The following is a 17,875-nucleotide window of genomic DNA, read 5'->3' as shown; positions in this document are numbered from 1 at the left end:
TATGGCTCCTTTATACCACATAAAAGGGCTAGAGAGGCATAAAGGAGCCGTAAATACTCCATTTCCAGATGAGGGAAAATTCCCCTGGAACAGGAACTATGGAAGATAACCAAAACGCTACCATATGAGAACTCTTGAAAGTTTAATGTAGAGATGTACAGGGCTGAATCACGCAAAACTGAATCATGCAGAACTGTGAAGATTATGGATAGTGTGTGGTTAACACATCAGCCCAAGGATGCCTTTGTAACTCACTCCAAAGAGAAGTAGAGGATTAGAACACAAAGATGACTTAAAGTCACCAGAGCAGTCCTGCTTCCTTCACCACCAGCACTGGAGCTGCAGACAGTCTCACCCCTATGTTTCAGGCTAAGTATATTATTTCTTAATCAACTGTCTTTAAATAAAATTAACACATATTACATTACGTTATAACAATACTGAAACCAAAAATCTCCATTTAAAAACAGGAAAAAATAGTGATTAAAAAAGACAGTCCTCTAAAGTTTTATTTTAAAATATTCCCAGTAGAGGAAAAAAAATCCAAAGGGAATGCAAACAAACTGACAAAAACAGAGAATCTTCATATTTTAACCCTAGCTATCATTTCTCTCCCCACCATTTTAAAAAAAAATTTCCATATGGTAAAAGAGGTAACGCTGTTATGACAGGCTGATTTTCTGGGAACGGAGCATTCTTTAAACATCAGTAGTCACTGCTCATAGGTTTGGAATGCCAGAAGAAGTCCAAAAAAAGAGATGGATTAGTGAGCAGAGTGCAAGTGGGGCCATTAAAGATAAAGAATAAATATATTTTTGCATGGCTTTTTAAATTTATAACATAGAAAATCTCCTTCGCTGCCACCACCACAAATGCTGTATGTATATACAATTTAATACAAAAAGACATTTACTTTTCAACACATTTTTAACATATAAAAATTAAGTCTTATCTCTCACTTCTCATACATGACCTCCCACTTACACTGTAATGCTGAATTTTTAACATAACTCATTTTTAAGGCAATGGAAATTCTCATCCTAGTAATAGCTGTGTTACTATACAAAATTCACTATAAATTCTCTGCTGGCAGGAACATAATAGCAAAATGGCCATGACTGTGTCCATTGTGCCAGTTCAAGGAAGTTTTAGAAGATTTTGCTTAAAAACAAAAACACAAAAAACCCCACAAGACGAATTAAAAAGCAAATGAAGTTTCAAACACTGAGACTAACTATAGGTTGTACCAAATGGTTCTTTCCTTTGGTATATTGTGGCCTCTCAAGTTTCTGTAAAATTTAAATTTTAATTTAAAAAAGGTTTCTAACCTTTGTTCTTTTGAAGATAGGCCTCTGAAAACAAAACAATATTGTTCACTGAACCTGATGTCTGTCCCTATTCTATGACTCCAATTAAGGAAAGCACTTAAGTGCAAACTTAAATGATGCCTGTTCAAGACAGCACATATTTATGTGCTTAAATCCCAATGAGTTGGAACTTAAACACATATTTGAGTGCTGTTCTGAACAGATATGTTTTCTTCACTGGAAATTCAAATTAGTTTGAATTTCCAATGACATTAACGTATATTACAATATCTTACTCGTCGTCATCATCAACAACCATGGGCTCAACGCCTGTTGGCAAAATATCTTACTGCTGATCATTTATATAAAAATATTAATTTATTGTATTATTCACTGAGGTTGCGCATCACAGAAATTAGAGACTGAAGAGATCTATTAGATTTAGTGTCCTGCCAGCATATATGCTTTCAATATCTCTGGAAAACTAAGGGTGTGGGAGAGACCATAGAGCAGTGGCTCTGAACCTTTCCTGACTACTGTACCCCAGGAGTCTGATTTATCTTGCATATCCACAAGTTATATCTCACTTAAAAACGATTTGCTTACAAAATCAGACAAAAAAATACAAGTCTCACAGCATATTATTACAGAAAAATTGCTTACTTGATATTTACATTTATATTTTGTATAAATATAAATCAAGTGAAATACAGATATTTTATTTACATTTCAGTATAGTATGAGCAGTAAAAATTAGTCATTGTATGAAGTTTTAGTTTGTACAGCCTTTGCTAGTGCTTTTTATGTAGCCTGTTGTAAAACTAGGTAAATATCTAGATGAATTGATGTACCTCATAGGAAGACCTGTATGTACCCCCTGGGATACACATATCTCTGGCTGAGCTGTAGAGAACTCTCAGGTGAGCCAAATAGGTCATATCCACTCTGTGATTCAGAAGCAACAGGATTGAGTTGCAGTAGGTCCATCCTACATATATGTCTACAAAGCTCATCACTCTTGAGAGAGTAAAACTACTTCTTGACTCTGAAAACCTGAGGAATGATTTTAAGGTATATTGAAGGCTTTGTTGTCCGGTACTCTGTTAACCAGAAAATGTTAACCGGCATTGCCCCCAGCAACAATACTGTCACATCTTCAGGTGCACAGGCCTGGCTTGGTTTACCATGTTTGGCTTAAATTTTTATTTCAGAAGTACTAATCATCTTTAACTTAAAATAGAAATGTGAGACCAACTGCCTCACACTACAAATCTACCAATATTAAAAACTTGAGTTTTACTATTATTGTTCATTGGTTCTTCCTAGGTTGATGGGACCCTCAGATAACTGGAATTTTTAGATAACCGGAATGCCCTAATCCCCGAGTGTGCTGGATAACACAGGTTTTACTGTACTCAAAAATATGGAACATTGCTGAAAATGATAGGGGGTATTTGCTCACTTCTACCAAAAAGGTAGCTAAGTTGTTAGGTGTCTTTGCTTGCAAATGCAAGCTCTTTTCATGTGCAGCTTCAACAGAATGACCTTTCCTACTTTTTGACTTACCAACAAATGCTCAAAAAAAAATCTAGTGGCAGTCACTCTTCTAATCAAGAAGTTTCAATATTATTTTTGTCCATAGTTCACACACGTCCAAAAGGATCAAGAAAGGGGTCAAGCTACTGGCAGACCCATTTTCAGCAGAATTTGAAGAAAGAGTCCACAGCTCAGCTAGAAATGGCCGATTTAGTACTTTTTTGTTGCCAGTTAAAAGGTTATTAAGAAAACAGTTAAACTTTTGTACTTATGTATAAAATGTATCAGACAAATTAATCTATATTAATTGACAGCTTTCATCCAGGAATAAAGGCTAATCTTCCAGCAGGCTAGCTGGTTGACAGAACTTCCAATTGTTGTAAGCAATATAGATCTTTACCTTGATAAGAGCAGGGTACTGTGGTGCATCCTTTTCTAGTGGCAAAATTTCAAAGTTAGTAGGAATAAACTCATTCTTCATTGGAAGCTTGAATTTCCCATTTAGGTCAGCATTTTCCCATTTCTGGATAAACAACAGCATGGTTATTAGTAGGGTTGCCAGATTTCAACAAAAATACTGGACATACTTGACATTACCTCATAATCTACATTAAATCGTATTTAGAAAATACCGGACAGTTATATTTTCTCAATTTGTTTCCTGAACAGAAAGCTCACCTGGCAACCCTAGTTATTAGTTAAATTTCTGACAAGTAGATGAGTATGTACTTAAATCCTGTAGCTCTGTAACAGAAATTGTAATTTTGTTTTAGTATCCTGTATGTACGCACGCATGCACTAGTGAGAAGATGGAAGATCACAATTAGAATGTCTTCCCCTGTTAGAATGTCCTAACTGGGGAAGAAAGTGGGAGAAGGCCAGCCATAAGAGATAATCTTCTGCGAGAGAGAAATGGGAAAGTAAAAGATAATTAGAAAAAATATACTGGTGTTGGTAGGTGGAATCTTTCTACCATTTCAGGTGGGTATGGGTGTGTAAATTCTTCCAGCTTCGGTTCTACTTGTTTAATTAGGTATGTTGCGTATGGCGAGGCGTTTCTATACTCTTTCTGTTCAATCCAGACTAGGATGGATGGTCTGAGAAAGTGTGAGTAGGCCTTTCAAACATACTGCAAGACCAACTCATTTTAAAGTGGACTGATAATTTTATTTCAGGAGGGCTGTTTCTCACTTCCCTTGTTTTTCTTATGGTTTGGTTTTCAGAAATCCACCAAATTTTGCACACTATATTCAAAACAAAACATATTTTGAATCAGCCTCAGAACTTATAATTTCTATTATAAATTCCTTTATAATTATATAATTCCAGGACAATTATAATTCATAAAAGTTACTTTTGGCTTACATATGATTATATCATTTTAAAAATTCACCCCTTTTTGGAAAAACAAAATTATTTAATGTTGGATCATGCATTTTTAGAGAAGAAAGAAAATTAGTTTATAACCAAGACAGAAATCCTTAATTTTTAAATGAGGATCTAATATTCATTGCTGCTGTACAGACCCTTACAACTGCATTAGCAATGAATTATAAGTGCAAATTCTCCTTTTCACAAATGGGTAATGAAATCTACACACAAAAATTTTATTTCAGAAATGGAAATCTACTAATTGTTTTAACATGCCTTGATGACTTCATCAGAAATTGCCTCTTGCTTGTACTGTGTTCCATACCACTCTTCTGTTCGATCCGTTTTTCCTTCGAAAGATTTAGAAACTATTGCAACCCTAAAAACAGATAAATAAAAACACTTAGGTAAAGTACTCTACCAACAGATATACAGAATAACTAAGAGATCACGTCATTCACCACTGAAACACAGTAATCCCCAGCATGGAACTAGAAGCAATTTAAGATGCACAGTGCCTACTACTGATGAATACCACCTTCAAATGAAACTTTAAGGACTATTTAGGCCAACCATATGCATGTATCCAAATGTAACTAGTACACTGAAGTTAAATACACAATCATAAGCCCTCGATCATATACTTCAATTTGTGCTTGTTTAGCCACAATCATTTTACTGTTCATAATACATAAAGCTCTAGAGCAGAGTTGGGGAACCTCAGGCCCGGGGGCCACATGCGGCCTCTGGCTTACCTGGATTCTGCCACCAAGGTTCATGGCTCCCCCAACTTTGGGAGCCTGTGCTGGTGCTCCCGCCCTCCTGCTGCCCAAATGTGGGAGTGGAACACACAAACTCTACTAGACTGGCCCCCCCAAGGCACTGGTGGTGATGCAGAGGGAGGGGGAGAAGAGGAGGGGGGAGACAGGGAAAGTCTCAATCAAGGGCCATGTCAGCGAGGATTTACTGATTTTTCTGTGTGTCAGTGACCCCGGACCTGAAAAAGGTTCCCCACTTCTGTTCTAGAGATTGGGGTTATGTGCAAGCTTGCATATAATTTCTAATTTATTGGGTTTTTCCATCTTGTTTTATTATTTGTAGAGCAATTTTAAAACAATGATCCTAAGAAATCCTATATAAAATCTGCAATAGGACTCATTAATTGTTTGATCTCTGATGTAGGTGCTAAGAAAAATATAGTAAAGTAGTGACTACACAAAGATAGGATTTTCAATATACAAATTTTATCTATGACCTAGTTTGTAAGACACAGATTTAGGTCCCATTCCTGCATAATGAACTCTGTTTGCAAACTTCCACATGAATTGCTGTTTATTGGTTAGCAATGGATCTCTTTACTGTGATTGACTATCTACAGAGATTAAAATAGAAAGTGCTATCGGAAGACTAAAAGAGACATAGCCAAGAAAGAGAAAACTAGAATAAAAATGAGAAACAATGCAAATAACTAACTATAAACTTAGATGTTTTCAGCAGTCTATACAGTAGGCACCAAAAAAACCTTGAATTCTCCAAGAGTGCGCTACACTGCAGGGCTTAACTCGAAATAAGCTACACAAATTGAACTGCGTCAATTGCGTAGCTTATTTCAAAATAGCTTATTTTGAAATTGGGAGCGGCTACACAGCACTTATTTCACAATAGAACACTCTTCTTCCGACTTCCTTTACTCCTCGTACAATAGGATTACAGGAGTCAGAGTACAAGTCCTCCAGCCTGACAGTATTTTGACATTATGTCGAAATAACTGCCTGTTGTGTAGATGTGGACTAAGTTATTTTAATTATTTTGAAATAATATTGCTGTGTAGACATACCCTAACAGTTTTTACTGCAAAATGGTATAGTCAACAAAGAAGCTCAATAGGAATCATGAAGTAGATTAAAAATATATACATTTTATGAGAATTGTGAAACAATTATTGCACTTCCAGAAAAGTCAAATTATCTTCTTCATAAATTCAACATTTCATAACGGAGTTATTAGCAAAATAATCAACAAAATTTCAAATTTTGTGCAGACAGTTAAAATACACACTAAACATCTACAACTAACACACGTGCTTTGGAATTCTATTAGGTTACGAGGAGCTCTTCAAGCTACGGATACTCTCTCATGTGATTGTACCACACAACTGGGTACTGATCAGGCATTTAGATATGATGAGTATCAGTCTTAAATAATAATGGGTGCATTTCTTTCCAAATATTTATGGAATTTAAAATGCAGTAGAAAAGTTTAACGTATGGAATGCTAGTGGTTCTTAACTGTGCATGCATCTACATTTCATTATTCTACTAACTAGTGATTATGTGAATATATTTTTAGCAGGCATGGAGGGATGCCATGCAAGTAGTTTGGAGACATATGGATTTCACTAATGCTAAAAGTAAAAATTCAGAAATTTGTGTAAAAGTCTGTGCCTTGTAATAGAGGTACATTGGGGCAGGGAAGTGAAAGCTTAACCTGTTAACCAGCAAGCATCATTCTTAATGGATGATGCTTATCCGTTCCAGTTAACCAGTGGGGGCTGGAGCAGTCCCAGTCTGCAGTGGTCAGGGAGGGGAGGCTATAAGTAGGGGCTAATCTGGGATGTCCTGAGCAGTCTCTGTATGTGGCAGGGGAGAGGGGAATCACAGGCAGGGGTTGCTCCAGCTGGGCTAGAGCAGCCGCTACCTGTCACGGTGATGAGTTGCTCCAGCCCAGCTGTGGGGCAGTGGCATGTGCAGGCAACTCCAGCCTAGCTTACTTCCCATTTAACTGATTAACCAATTATATGGGATTTTACATCTCTAATTGGGGGGTGAGGGCATCATCTGATGTAGAAAACAGTAGGAATCTATATATTATATTAGGCTATAAGACTATACACAAGGGCTGTGTCTACACTGGCCCCTTCTTTGGAATAGTCATGCTAATTTAGAACTTTGGAATAGGGAAATGCGCGGGGGATTTAAATATCCCCTGCGGGATTTAAATAAACATGGCCGCCACTTTTTTTCCGGCTTGGGGAAAAGCCAGAAAAGAGCGTCCAGACTGGCGCGATCCTCTGGAATAAAGCCCTATTCCGGAGGATCTTGAAAGTAGGAATAAGAGATCCTCCGGAATAGGGCTTTATTCCGGAGGATCGCACCAGTCTGGACGCTCTTTTCCGGCTTTTCCCCAAGCCGGAAAAAAAGTGGCGGCCATGTTTATTTAAATCCCGCGGGGGATATTTAAATCCCCCGCACATTTCCCTATTCCAAAGTTCTAAATTAGCATGGCTATTCCGAAGAAGGGGCCAGTGTAGACGTAGCTATGATGTATAATGATTTGATGTATAACGACTTGCTTATAAGATCTATCTGCTTCTATTTCTCGCTCTGTCTCTCATGATTAAATAATGTTACTATAAGGCTGTGGTTCTCAGTTGGTGGTCAATGGAGACTTTTTTGGTGGTCCACAAGAATATTGTCCAATGTCAAACGGCGTGAGCAGGCACTGCCGTTAGGCTGTTTTACGCCATGTTCACAAGCATGCGGCATGTCATCCATAGCATCACCTAAGACGCAACCGCAACATGGTCTGGATTGGGTAAATCTTGTGGGTGTCACCACTGATGGTGCACCTGCCATGCTGGGCTCAAGATCGGGCTTCCAAACACTGGTGAAACAGCGAGCTCCAATGGTAACCGGAGTTCATTGCTTCATTCATAGGGAAGCTTTGGCGTCAAAAACATTGCCTCATCAACTGAACGCCATTTTCAAAGGCTTGGTGAAAGTGGTGAATCACATCAAATCATTGGCTCTGAACACCAGGCTGTTCAAAAGATTTTGCCTGGACATGGGTTCCGACTTTGATGTGTTGCTGTTCTACACTTCTGTACGGTGGTTGTCAGCAGGGAACACACTCAGAGTTTTTCAATTGAGAGAGGAGTTGGATTTCTCTCTCTAGGCTCAAGGGAAAGAGGAATTCCGAAATGTGCTGACGCAGTCAAATTTAGAACTTGCGTATCTTGTCGATATTTTTGGAATCTTGAACAAACTGAATCTTCAGCAGCAAGGGAAAGGTGCAAATCAATTCTCTCACCAAAGCATCATCAAGGCTTTTCTTAACAAATTGGAATTCTGGATCGTAAGAGTCGAAGGCAATAATTTGGTTCAATTTCCATATGTGGATGCCATGCTTGGGGAAAAAGGAAGCCATTCGGACGCAAATTCTCGATCATTTACAGACGCTACGAGACGAATTCCAATGATACTTTCCGGAGGTGGACATAAAAAGGGATGGATTATCTTTCATCAGGAATCCATTTACAACAGATGTTAATAGTGTTCTAGAGGATCTGCAGGAGGAATTCTTGGATCTGAAAAATGATTTTACGGCTCAAGACATGTACTAGCAGTCTACCATAGAGAAATTTTGGGCCAGCATGACCGGGAGTTACCCAAATCTGTCAGCACACAGTCAGATTTCTTTTGCCATTTGCATCAACTTATATGTGAGAGACTGGATTTTTGTGTTTGTCACACATTAAGTTCAAACAGAGAAATTGGCTCGCAGTGGAAAGCGATATTCATTGTGCATTATCAAGTACCACTCCAAACATTGAAAAGCTTGTCAGTGAGAAGAGAATCCACTAATCTGTTAGTAAGAAATAAATTTCCAACCAAAATGTTTGTTGTCTGCTCATTTTTATCATGTATCAAAAAGAAGTTGGTCCACGAACATTTTTTGAATGGCCTGGTGGTCCATGGACTGAAACGAGTTGAGAACCAGTGCTATAAGGCCTTGCTCCCTATCAGCATTAAGATATACCTCTTGTCTTCATCACCAACTAAATTGTGTCTTCTAGTAATTATTCATCTTTTCTGAAATTCTGTACAATTGTTTGGTGTGAGTGGTGGGTGGGTGTGAGTGAAAGCCATCATAGTTGCCCACGTGATCAGGAAGTGGAAACTTTGAAGATAACAAGGAAACATGCATTGTGTCTTGAGGCTGAATTAAATTAGCAGCATTAATGAACCCTGGAGACAGGCAGAGACCCTCCAAAGAGTAAGAAAAAACGACGGGCAGCCTGACAATCCTCATCAAAGGGTAAATCTGGAAAACAGATTAACACCTCCTAAGGGTGGATGATGGCAACATGACACTGCAATATCCATAGATCCAAGTGGGAACTTACATGTATAAGAAGGGAAGCTCTTGCTATGGGACTCTGGGTTCAGTCCCGCAAGCCAAGCCTCAGAGGCGTCTCAGTGGAACCCCCGATTCTTCACTCAATCAGCCTTGCCTGGCCAGTAAGACTTACTTGAGCCACCATGGACTGGTAACTATGAACCATCTGCAGGATGTACGTGTGTGCGTGCATCTTTATAAAGCATATAAAGCATTGCTAATCCCCTGAAAAAGATCCCATGTGCTTCTTATAAGCATAACATCTAGGCCATTTATTCCAGTGTTTAACCACCTTGACAGGTAGGAACTTTTCCCTAACATCCAATCTAAACCTTCCTTGTGGCAATTTAAGCCCATTGCATCTTAGTCCTGTCATCAGAGGCCAAGGAGAACAATTTTTCTCTCTCCTCCTTATAAGACCCATGATTTGAAAATCACTTTAATATCCCCTCTGAGTCTTCTCTTTTTTAAATTAAACAAGCCCAATTCTTTCAATCTTCCCTCATAGGTCATAATTTCTAGACCTTTAATCATTTTTCTTGTTCTTCTCTGGACACAATACTCTAATTGAGGTCTGATAAGTACACAGCAGAACGGAAGAATGACTTCTCGTGTCTTGCTCACAATACTGTTAACACATCCCAGAATCACGTTTACCTTTTTTTGCAACAGCGTCACACTGTTGACTCACGTAGCATATTGCCGCACTTCATTTGCATAAGTAATTAGGAGCTGGTTTTGCACAAGAGGTTTTTTCCAAAAAAAGGCACCGTCTACACAGCGCCTTTTTGCACAAAAAGCCCCCTCTTGCACAACAGCCGTTGTTCCTCATTTTTTCAGGAAGAATGGCTCTTGTACAAAAACGGCTCCTAATTATTTATGCAAATGAAGTGCGGCAATATGCTAATCCACACTTCATTTGCATAGGCTTTTGCGGAAGAGGGAAGCTGTGTAGATGTAGCCTTGGATTATAAGCTCCTTGAGGACACAGACTATATTTTTGTTCTGTGTTTTAAGTACATCTAGCACAATATAGTCAAGAAGAAAGGATCGTAGGTGCTGTAGTAATGCAAATAAAAATAGTAAGAAAGGAATCTGACAAAGAAACAAGGAGGAGATAGTTGCATTGCTTATACATTTTCCCAGAAGCGTTATTGAGAAATATGAAACGGTGCTGTAAGTGGTAGGTAAAACAGCAAATTACAGGGAAAGCTGGGCATGCTTAGTTATTCTGTGTGGGTGGCACATGAGCAGTCCAGTCATACACTGGCTCTGTGAGGGGCTGTGGCATGTTTAGCGAGAATGGAATCTTTGGAGATTTTAATCTGCTAAATTTGAAGAAGTCTCTATTGAGCATATTCAAACCAAGATTATTCAAAAGCTCATAACTCAGAAAAATGTTGCTGAGTTTTCATGAGAACTGCAGAAAATTCATCCTTAAATCAAAGGCCACTCTCCTATCAAAATTCAAATGCCTGATCAAGAGCACAGAGTAGCCTAAACATTTAAAAAAAAAAAAAATCTTTATTTTTACTTGGGCAAGGCAATGTTTTTCACTAGCCTTGATCCTGGAAAAGTCTGAATAATTTTAGTTGAATTAAAAAAAAAAAAAATCAGACTGAGGTAACCATCAAACATGGAAAATTATAGTCCAAATAGTTTAAGTATCACAACATTATAAGTGACTGTAAACAGAATCTTGCAATGGGGACATTTATAACAGTAATGCTACCAGGCTCTCCTGTAATGATTTTTACATTACAAATGGTAGTAGGCACCATAATGTTTTTTATTACGGTTACAGTAATTCTCTCTCATCACAGAATATTAAGTTATATTTTAAACTTTACTTACCTAACATTTTGTGGCCTCAATTTATCCAGCACCATCTCTATTAAATCAGGCCTAAATTCTTCAAGTAAATATTCAGCAGCAAGCACTTCTTCTATGGGATAATACTAAAAATAACAAAAATAATAAAATAAGAGTAAGTCATATTTTTCAACTAGAAAACATTTTAAAGCAAAAAAGGCTTATAACACATTCATTTAAAAAACCGAATTCAAGAGTAATTATTGCAAAGAGAATTTTTATGTTAGGTTCTGTATATATTATACCGTAACAATATAAAGAAACATCCCTAACTATAGTAGTTATTAATATAAAACTAAGTAAAAATAATATGGTAAAATAGTGACCCCTGGAGGATGTTTTTAAAGTTAAGAGCAGTAAATAGTAGCCCTGGATCTACACACTAAGTAGTTAATTTGAAATAAATCCTTTATTTTGAAATAACAAGCAGAGCATCCACACTACCAAGTACGTTAGTTTCAAAGTAACAGAGTTTAAAAGAAACCCAACAATCTGTAATTTCTTAATAGCCTTGCAGTCTTAGGCACGTGCACACAGAACCTCCTGCATTATGGGACACAATAATTAGATCATGGTCTTAAAAAGGTGTTTTGTATGATCAAAACAAGAAAATATACTTGGTAAAAGATACTTGGTTGCTAGATGTTACAGAGCAACTGAAAAAAAGAAAGATTAATGATGGAAAACTTATGAAGGAGAAACTGAAATCAGTACATCTTCTAGATATCTTGACTATATGTCTGTCTGTCAAGCTGGACCTGCTCAATTTCTGATGCTGCTTGTGCTGAGCCTTTTCAGAGGAGCAAGATTTGCAAAGGACTTGGCCCCCATTCTTGCACATTTTCTGCTTCAAGGGGCCCAAAGCTTGAAAGTATAAAATAGCACATCAGACTTCTGTCTCAGATACATAGTATACATTGCATTTCCATCTATACAAGTGTTTGTATGGTTCTAAGAACCATAATATCTGAGTGCTATATATGAAAATATCATTTGACTGTCTCTCCTCCTCCTGTACCTGAAGCACAACTAGCTTTACTGACTATATTTGGAGAGTTATATGTATATTGATGTATGAGAGCAAGACTGCTTATCTGGAAAAATCATATATTGAGTTTTTGAGATGAATAGAATGAATAGAATCTGGCTTTCATAATAAAATTACATACTAAACCCTAATCTATTTTAGGCTTCAGAGTAAAATATTCGAAAGGTATGAAATGTCAGATTTATGGATTCAGAGTAAAATATTCAAAAGGTATGAAATGTCAGATTTTGGTGCAACCTTTATTTTGTCCCGTGGGGGGAAAAAAAACTTGAATTATTTAGGTTTGGCTCCATGCTATTAACAGGAGATCAGCTGGGCCAAATTTGTGGAAGTGGTTTTGTGACCTGGTGCATGGGCTCACAATATCATTCATTCAAATTTGGCCCAAGCAGTCCCCAATCATCATGACAGAGGTGCAGTTGCGCTAAACCTGAGTGGCACTTCAACCCTACAGGTTACAATACCCAGACTGGAGAACCAAGTCCTGCCTGCTGCATGGGACAGGCTGCAGGAACTACTATGTGGCCTTTTAAAACAATCTGGTGAGCTAATGCATGAGCTGAGATACCCTGAATTAGAAAACAACTCTCACAGCAGTTTTCAACCTGTGGTCCATGGACTCCTGGGAATCCACAGACTTCATCTAAGGGGTCCACAAAAGCTTGTCATTATCATAGAAAAGTGGTTTTTAAGTTGGGGTCCACAGACTATGTTTAAGATTTCCAAAGGAGTCCGCACCTCCATTTGAAATCTGTTATAGGCCAATAAATTAAAAAAAGGTTGAAAACCATTGCCTTAGAAGACATCATACCCAAAGAAGGACAAATAGGAAACAACCTGGCAGTAAAACTTTATTTACAATGGGCTAGACTAGTCCAAAATTTACTCTCTCAAAGTTCTATTTTCCTAAATAAATACAAAGCTCTGCATCTCCATTTGATAAACATGTAATTACTTTTAACCAAACAAAATATTAATGTACAGTTTATTTTACAAGATGACCTCCTCTTGAGTTATGCTAAATAGATATTACCTTGAAACACCAGAGGACAGCAGAGTAACTAAAGTATACTGATCAGATTGGTTTGAGTCAATCTTTCAGTTTCAGACCATATTATTCACCAGTGGCAAGTAAACAAAAATGTAATATTTCACTAGTTTGTGGCTAGTCATAGGCAGAATCAAACTTAATATTTACAATTAAAAAGACAGCAAAAGAAAAAAACTGGTACTCAGGTTAAACCTTTGTCTCTGGAGTACTCCTAGCAATGACCCAATATGTATAATCATTATACACCTATTATTAAAATAATTAATCCCTACAGTTTCTCAAATCAGTACCAATGGGGGTTTATGCATTTATATTGGCCACTGCCAGAGATGATATCCCTGAAAAGAATTGCCTTAATTGGTCTGTCTATAGTACAGTAAAAGTCCGATGGTCTGGCATCTGATGGTCCGGCACCATCAGGAACCCAGAAGTGCTCCGGGTAGCCGGACCATTGGAGCTGCTCTGCCCCCAGCTTCCCCGATTCAGCAGCTGCTAAAACTGACCAGCGGCTGAATCGGGGAAGCGGGGGGCAGAGCAGCTGGAGTGCTGCCAGGTAGGTCCTGTAGCGCTGCCCCTCGGGGCGGCGGGACCAACCCGGCAGCCCCCCAGCTGTCCCTGATTCAGCGGCTGCTGAAACTGAGCAGCGGCTGACTCCAGGAAGCCCGAGGCAGAGCAGCTCTGGCTTGGGCTTCCTGGAGTCAGCCACTGATCAGTATCAGCAACGGCTGACTTGGGGACACCTGGGGCAGAGCAGCTGGGGTGCTGCCACGTTGGTCCCTGCAGAGCCAAGGAGCGGCGCTGCGGGACCAACCTGGCAGCACCCCAGCTGCTCTGCCCCAGGCATCCCCAAGAGCAGCTGGGGTGCTATCGGGTTGGTATCACAGCGCCAAAGGTTGGCGCTACAGGACCAACCCAGCAGCACTCCAGCTGCTCTGCTGCAGGCATCCCCGATTCAGCCCCAGACCCCTCATAGTCCTCCCTTCTGATAGTACGGCATATCTGATAATCCGGCACCTCCTGGGTCCTAACGGTGCCGGATTATCGGAAGTTTACTGTAAATCTCAATACACAGAAATACCATTTTTGAAAAAGGACACTGAGCTAAGTTTAGATGTCTTATGAAAAAGTTTGCCTATTACTACTAGATTTTTTGCAAACATATTGATAAGTGTTTGATTAAAAAAGAATCAAAATGTAATCGGAACATACTCTTGGTTTGGATTTATACTTTCCCTCTGGAAGCCAATATTCAGCTATCTACAGTATAAAAAACAGCTAGAACTGGGTTTTATTCATTGGTAAAAATAGAAATGAAATTAAGTAAATTGCAGAAAGTAAAAAATATCTTAACTGGTAAAAATCAACTAGATTGAAAAAATGCATTTCTGTTTTTAATCATCTAAGGTGTTAGAATAGGTGATTTTTTAAAAATATTCCTTTAACAGAAAATGTCTCCTGCATATAATTCTTAATATTGTCATCTTTTAAAAAAGTTTAAAAATTGTATTCTGGTTCATTGTAGACCTCTTTTTCTTTAATACTGCACAATAGAACTATCAGGAAAGTGCACAGTGAGGAAATTCACAAGATTTCACAAATTCACAAGTTTCAGGCCTCTTAAGAGACAAATCATATGGCCAGCCCAAAACTGAATAATCAGTTCTACCAAGCCAGAAGAAATTCTTATCTCTTGATTTGTTACTTATGGCAGTCATTATAGCAAAAATGTTTCTTTTACAAATTCTAGACTTTTTCAAATATCTATTATAGGTTTTTATGCAGTGCAATTCTAAAAATTAAAATATGGAAGTTACTTACTTGATACTCAACGTTCGAGATGTCCCTATATGTATTCTATACATGGGTACACACGTGCACGACGTGCCTGAGTCCAGATTTATTTATTTACTTTCTATAAGCTATACCCATTGACCCACGCACCTGCCACAAAGGACATAAGAATGGAGTGGGCTAATGTCACTCCATTTCCTGCTCTTACTGCTGTCCAAACAATCCATAGCACAAGGGATGGAGAATGAATAGTGGAATACAGATAAGGATCATGAATCTTGAAGAACCTGCAGTCACAGGTAAATAAACTGCATTTCTTCTTTGACTGATGGCCTCTATATATATTTTACATACGGGAACTTAATAAGCAGACTTTAGTAGGTATTTGTTGCAATGATGCAGAAGATAACTGACTGTAATACTATTGTCCCCACAGCTATATCCAGAGTGAAAGACTGGACCAGACTGTTTTGTGAAGATACATACAGGGCTTTATTTACATGGCCACTTTTAGGGATACAGTCAACGCTGCTTGCCCTCTGATGAAATGAGCCCTCTTCTCTTCTGCAGGGGGAATGCAAGCTAGTTGGTAGCAAAGAACAATACAACTAGAGATGCATTTTCAAAGTCTATGTGTCAATATAGCTGAATCTCCAGATCTCTTTGCTACTGAAAGGAATAGTTTAGATGTATCTCTAATGTCCTTTGTAGATAAAAGGCCGAAGCCTTTCAGATGTTCAGTGAATGCAGCCCTCTCTCTTCATCTAAGACGTAGTTTAGGAAAAATACTGGTAAACGAATGGCCTGACTCATGAAACTTGGAAACTACTTTAAGGACAAATCCAGGATAGAGACATGACACCTTTCCTTTATAGGCAGTAGTATATGGCAGATCTGCCATGAATGCTCCTCCCTCCACTCACTGAGTCACCTAACTGATATGGCTATTAGAAAAGCAACCTTCATATAAGCCACAAGGCACGTGGCTAGAAGCTCAAAGGAAGGTTTAGTGAAAGATAGAACAAAACTGAGACCCACTAAGGTGTGAACTTCACCAAACGTGGGAATGATCTGAGGGGACCCTCCAGAAATGTATTTGTGATAGGATGAGTGAAGATCATATGATTATCCACTGGAGAGTGAAATGCATTGATTGCTTGTAAATGCACTCGTAGAGAACTGAGTGTAAGATCTGAAGACTTTAGGGGTATGTAGATATTCTAGGACACAAAGGATTCTGCATTAAGTGGCACGACTAAACCCAAGAGAATAAATAAATGCTTTTCTGAGTAACAGCTCCTTATAGAGTCTTTTCTGCTTTAATTAAGAATGGACTGCATCCTACTGAAACAAGGGTGCTCAATTTTTGACAGCTATCCAAATACCAGGGTCTGAGTTGCAGTGGTCCCAGATTGGGGTGCCTGAACTTGCCCGTGTTGTAGTAGAAGATCCAGCAAAAGAGGAATGGTGTTCACAGGTGACTTGAGCTAAAAACTTCAGTAGGTCAGTAAAACCAGAACTGTCTTGGCCAGTTGGATGAAATAAGGATGACTTGAGCTCTGTCACGAGGAATCTTCCATAAAGTTTATGGTATTAATAGAATAGGAAGGATCTTTCCATTATATCAGAAGGGCATCTCTAATCAAGTCTCTCTCTCTTGGGCTGTTCTGGAGCAGTATCAAGGATGTTTCCTGTTTGTTTGAATGCAAAAAGGTCCCATTCTCCATCTTGACCGATGAGGAACTCAAGGAATCTCCTATGGACTGGATGAGTATCTGTGAAAACATGTATCTTTCATGTCATTAGGGTCCTCCAGTTGTTGGCAAATTGAGTAAGACATGGACTCCAAAAATCTGAGGCGGGGAAAGAAGAGGCATCAATATGAGGACAAGGATCTCAATTGCCCCATCAAAAGAAACCTTTTCCTTGAGGTGGGAGGGCTTAGAACATGATGTGGTGGTGGATGTTGCAGAGGCTTGGTTCCTACATCTATAAACATTCTGTCTCTTAAATGGTGGCTCCCAAAGATGTTAGTGATAAATTAATCTTACCCTATACCTGTCTATGATGTTCTCTCTTGCGGGGTGGAAGTATAGATGTTCAGCAAGTGAAGTGTTGTCCTCAAGTCAATGAAAAAATTAATCTGTCTTCTTCTGGAATAGACTGATTGTAGGAAAGGATAGCTCTTGGGTGGTACTCTCAACTTCTCTAGAGCAGTGGTCTCCAACCTTTTTATGCCCATGATCACTTTTTAAATGTCAGAACAAGCCAAGATCTACTGCCCCATCCTTCCACCAAGATCCCACCCCTTCCATGAAGCCCCACCCTCTCTGTTCTCCTCCTCCCCAACACTTGCTATCCCTAGCCCTTATACACTCTCAGGGTACAGCTACACTGCCGCTTTTTTTCCCAATTCTTCTGTAGGAAGAGGTTTTTACAACATTTGGCCTGTCTACACTGAGCCAAATGTCAAAAAAAGTCCTTCTTTTGGAAGCCCCTTTATTCCTTATGGAATGAAGAATACAGGGGTTACCAAAAGAGCACGTTTGTTCTTCCGCTAAAAAAAGCGGAAGAACAAACGCGTCCCTGGATGCGCAAGAGTTTTTCTGGGATACCTCTGGAATCCCGGAAAAACTCCTGAAGTCTAACCAGACCCTCAATGGGTCGAGACAGTATATGTGGGCTCTGGGGTGGGAAAGAGGGATTTGGGTGTGGGAAGGG

General features: G+C 38.9%; 1 protein-coding gene across 9 annotated transcripts in view; it reads right to left on the bottom strand.

Moving 5' to 3' along the window:
• IDE (insulin degrading enzyme) overlaps positions 1-17,875 on the bottom strand; it is a 135,328-nt gene that overhangs the window by 50,171 nt on the left and 67,282 nt on the right. For all 9 annotated transcript variants that reach the window (XM_075935171.2, XM_075935172.2, XM_075935177.2 and 6 more), the window contains 3 exons: positions 11,247-11,350; positions 4,491-4,593; positions 3,244-3,366 (listed from right to left, as the gene is read on the bottom strand). In XM_075935171.2, the coding sequence (XP_075791286.1) occupies positions 3,244-3,366; positions 4,491-4,593; positions 11,247-11,350 (330 nt within the window). The remainder of the gene's footprint in view (positions 1-3,243; positions 3,367-4,490; positions 4,594-11,246; positions 11,351-17,875) is intronic.

Source organism: Pelodiscus sinensis, chromosome 8 (genome assembly GCF_052426305.1).
Source record: "Pelodiscus sinensis isolate ZL-2025 chromosome 8, ASM5242630v1, whole genome shotgun sequence".
NCBI classification, from domain to species: Eukaryota; Metazoa; Chordata; order Testudines; family Trionychidae; genus Pelodiscus; species Pelodiscus sinensis.
This window is presented reverse-complemented; position numbering and strand designations above follow the sequence as displayed.